At 36.4% G+C, this 4,689-nt stretch overlaps 1 protein-coding gene across 1 annotated transcript; it reads right to left on the bottom strand.

Moving 5' to 3' along the window:
- Window positions 1-322: 322 nt before the first annotated feature.
- Window positions 323-4,124, bottom strand: LOC113335148 (protein FAM32A-like). Its single transcript, XM_026581278.1, has 3 exons — window positions 3,758-4,124; window positions 3,101-3,257; window positions 323-887 (listed from the first exon to the last, which is right to left on the bottom strand). Exons 2-3 carry the CDS (start codon window positions 3,249-3,251, stop codon window positions 622-624), a joined length of 417 nt encoding a protein of 138 aa, XP_026437063.1. The 5' UTR covers window positions 3,252-3,257; window positions 3,758-4,124; the 3' UTR covers window positions 323-621.
- Window positions 4,125-4,689: the final 565 nt, after the last annotated feature.

Genomic DNA, 4,689 nt, shown 5'->3' with positions numbered 1-4,689 from the left:
GTATCACATAACTACTCAAGATCACTACAAAGACAAAGAGAATCTAATCAAACGCAACTAAATAATGTCGATTACTGCAGCTTTATCTTTTACGCACTTTGATAAAAGAAAGAGAAGAGAAACCGAATTTTAAACTTTTCTAAATAATGCAATGGCTCATCTCAACAGTTTGTGCATTGGCAGAATGCCCAAACTTGGCAAAAGACATGGGAGATGGGACATGCTACCCTGCAACACTTTGTTCTTGAAAATGACAATGCATGCCCCTCTTTTTAGTGAAATGCAACAGCAATCGACTCTCAGGATCAGGATAGGCAAAAAATGACTTCATAATTACCACAATTAATGCTAAGTCAATAGTTTGAAATCTACAACATCATTGGTGTTCACTTACAGTCCACTAGTCCATTATGGTACATAAACATTTTCATATGGAGGAGTTTTATCATACCATAAACAAGCCAACCAACATGGACTAGCCATCTAAGAGATGCATGAAGTTCGCCAACCAAAGAAATGAAGTGTAAACATCATAGAAAAAAGTAGTGTAATGTTATCAAGACCAAGAGTTCTAACAGTAATATCACTGTCTTTACACAGATGAGGTTCTCTGCAGAGTTCTTAGCCGGGACCAACTTTAGGAATGTCGTAGTGCTCACTCATGTTTGCCAGATACTGATTGAAGTCTTGAATGCGATCACGGTGAGATTTGTTTGAAGTCTTTGCCAGCCTGCGGACATCGATTCTTTCCCTTTGCTCAATATAGCGCCTCTCAGCTGGTGTGAGATGATCATTGATACTAGCAGGACGCTCTTTCTGTCCTAACTCATTGGTCTCGTTTGCATCCTCCTCAACAGCATCTGCGGACAATCCAGTGCCTCCACTACCTAGTATCACCATAAAAGTTTAGATGAGGATAAGGATGACAAAAGATAAAACAAAGGAACCAGTAAGAACATCAAAGGCTTCATCAATCATGTCACTATTTGAGAAACAAAGTCCTCCAGAGATTCCACCCTACATAATTCTGTTCTGGTGGTCCTTAAAGTAAACTTTGGCAAACAGCAAAAAAAGATGACAAAATCAAGAACAAATATTACAAACCAAGCCATTCATTTCAGTTATAAGCACAGCACATCCAATTTTATCTTATTAAAAGATTGGCTTTTGTTTTAAAATGCTGTTTCAGATAATGGTTAAAGTTACATATCCAGTTTAAAGCAAATTTTACAGTTTCCACTACTAAGTCCATCATCCATCAAATAACGCATATACCGAAAATAAAGGGAGCACGTCCATTTTCAAGAGCCAAATATCAAGAACACCAGCAATCTTTAAGTTTTTTATAGTGTGAAAGCCTCATATTCACTTAAATCCGCATGTATGATGATTCTACTAGGTTTCAGAGTCTAGACTCCAACGTTTTCCGAGGCAATGAATTACCTTTCTCATTCCATAACACTGCAGAGCATCCACAATTTATAATTTACCTTCGGTATTTAAACTCATAGTGCAACCACTATACTTATTATTATAAAGCAATTACTAAGACGGAAACAGCTAAAAGCCATATCCCAAAGTTCGCCATGTGAAAGGCATGAAATTTTGTATGAAAGACAACGTCTCTGTAGGTCAGGTTTCACAGGAAAAGTAGTTGGTAACTCTCCGATCTAATAGTAGATGTAAATATGTAATAGCGCAAGCATTACTCAAATTCACTGATATTGAAAACTTCCTCTGCTAAACAAAATTCAAGTAACTTGTGGAACCTCTGTTGTGACTTGTGTATGCCCATCAATCAAGACCTCAAATAATATATTATGTTAAAATAACTTTCTCAAGCAGTAAGCAAGTGGCGAACACAAGTGACAGGACGCTAATCCCAGATATTAAATCCAATTAGTGGATTATTATTGCTATCATTTTTTTATTGTTATGAAATTCTTGCAAGAAACAAAAGCAAAGATGTTAAAGAGGTAGGGTTGTTGGCTACTTTTGTTTCAATGGAAATTATAGGGTAATCTTTGAAAAATGAGATTCCAAAGGTAAGACTCATTTAAAAGAAAAAGAATTCTACACTTTCTGGTGAGTGTGAGATAAGAATGAAAGGGGCAGGGTCGAATGTGTCTTATGAAACGCAGGGGGTTTGTATGGAGGAATGTTTCTTTAGGTTTTTAAGGGTGCACCAGCTCCTCTCAGGTAATATGCATGTCAGATGATGTACACACAAAATAAAAGGTATCACATCCATCTCCAGAGCTGAAATATACAGTATCACCTACACTACAAAGCTTTTTATAACCTGAAAGTCTCATATTCAGTTAAGTCCACGTGAATAATGCTTCTACTTAGTTCCAGAGTCTACACTCCAACCTTTTCGAGACAATGATTCCTTCTTACTAATACTTTTTCATTCCCTAACACTAAAGGGCATCCAAGATTAAATAAGTTACCTTCACCAACATCCCCAGTCTGTATCCGAATGATACAACTCATAGAGCAACCACTATCCTTACAATTATAAAGTAATTACTAAGACAGAGACTTCTAAAAGCCATATCCCAAAGTTCAGCATGTGAAAGACTGTTTTGGACGCAATTTGGTGTAGGAAAGACAACAACTCTAAAGGTCAGGTTTCACAGGAAAAGTAGTAGATAAGTCTCAAATTCAATAGTGGATACTGGATATCAACATGTAATAGTGCAAGCATTCCTCAATTTCATTGATATTCTATACCAGAGATATACAAATGTGTCAATCTGAGGTGCAGGACAGTGAGTTGGACAATACACAGATCTGCAGGCCTGACTGTCGTCATACACGTATAGTGATTCAATACCTAACTGTTGTAATCACTATACAACCTCGAGTTAGCTAGTGGCGGACACAAGTGACGGGACGCTAATGCCTACACATTAAAGTTTTAGTTGGCTATTCTCTTTGATGCAAGGGTCCCTATTTGTGATTGTTCCGGTGTTGTCTTAGTTAAATTGTTTTTAGTTGAATTTTTAGTCGGACAACAAAGAAAAAAGTATTGTACCTCTATAATGACTGAAAAACGTAATAAATAAGTAGCTATGAGTAAGAAGTGTTCACCAACCTGTTGAGAGCTCACTTTCTTTCATTTCAGCAATTCGTTCATAATGCACCTTCTTTTGTTTCTTTTTCTTCTTTAACCCTCCCGCCTTCACATCGAGTGCTTTCCCTTTAAGCTTCAGGTTCCCAACAACAACATTCTCATATTCCGACATCACTTCCTGTAACAGTAGGAATCCAAATCAGACTTCACATTCATAACACTACCAGAACATTGAAAAGTAAAATATCCAAAAATTTCACAAAAACCTAATTTTTCAACCAATCCTCCACATAATTCAAAACTGAAATCTCCTTTGAAACTACTGATTTTTACGACCCTTCCACAGAACCCCCAAATCAGCATAAACAATCCAATTCTACCATGAAAAATTGGGTTTTTCGACACAAAACAAAAACAACCCAATTTTGCCTCAACTATTCTCTAGTATAACGTTATAAAATTCATTAAAACCCTTTGTTCCCTATCATATATGAGTACAGAATCAATAATCTAGGGTTCGAAATATGCAAAATTTATACCAAATTTTAAATTCTAAAAAGTTCGCAAAACGAAACCTTAAAACATACGATCTTGGGTTTTGGAAAAGTTGGGATAACTGACATCAAGGTTTAAGGTATATAGGATACAAACATAAAGAAGAGGAATCATATTACGTACCTTACAACTCAATCTTGTGATTTGAACAGAGGAAACCCTAATTTTCTTCGAGAGTGGAGGAACTATTACTCTATTTGCCTGCGATATTGTTCTCCTTCTGTCTTTTAAGGAGGAAAAATATCTAACGGTTCCGAATTTTGGAAGAATCTAGATGTGATCCCGAAATTTATAGCCGTTAAAACTCGCAAGAAAATAGAAATTTGTGTTGTTACACTCTTATTGTGGCCGCAGGTAGGAAACTAGTGAAGGGTGTGTAAAAAAAAGAAACCTGGGAGAGGGGTTTCACATGGATTCCTAATGATTAAACAGTTCTCCCTTATTTTTAGTTGATAATGGAGGGGTTTCATCATCTTCCATTTATCGCCGATTGGAAAAATTTATAGCCGTCGACTGGAATCTTTGCTTAAGATGTGGGATAAGCAAATAGATAGAATTAATGATAATCCATCAGTTGAAAAAATTAGGTCTGCAGAACTATTTATAGTTAAGTATTCTTAATTTCCTAATTGAAAACTTGTTTTTTGGAATTGTTAGGGCTAGGAAACTAAGAATTATGACCATAAATCAAAAAAAAAAAAAGGGGGAAAATCGCATGTGGTGTTACAGATAGGTTCCTGTCCTAAGCCTAGTTAGTAAGTTCCCGAATGATTCGCGAATCATTCGCGAATTTTTCCGTATCACGAATTTTACCGTCTTATTCGTGTACGTTTGCAACTCCGAACCCAAGTCGCGTATTACGTGGCATTCCCGGATTATTCGCGAACCGTTCAAGAATTTTACGTATTCCGAATGATACGTCCGCTTAATTCGCCATAAATTCTTTAGTTTTTACTTTTCAAAGACTCCACTTTTTGGGCTTTACTGCCTTCCGAGCATACACGACCGAATATTAGACGTGTTGTAATTTTTATGAAACAAAAACGACTGAAGAG

Source organism: Papaver somniferum, unplaced genomic scaffold (genome assembly GCF_003573695.1).
Source record: "Papaver somniferum cultivar HN1 unplaced genomic scaffold, ASM357369v1 unplaced-scaffold_139, whole genome shotgun sequence".
Lineage (NCBI taxonomy): Eukaryota > Viridiplantae > Streptophyta > Magnoliopsida > Ranunculales > Papaveraceae > Papaver > Papaver somniferum.
Note: the sequence above shows the minus strand (reverse complement) of the source record. Positions and strands in the feature narration are given on the sequence as shown.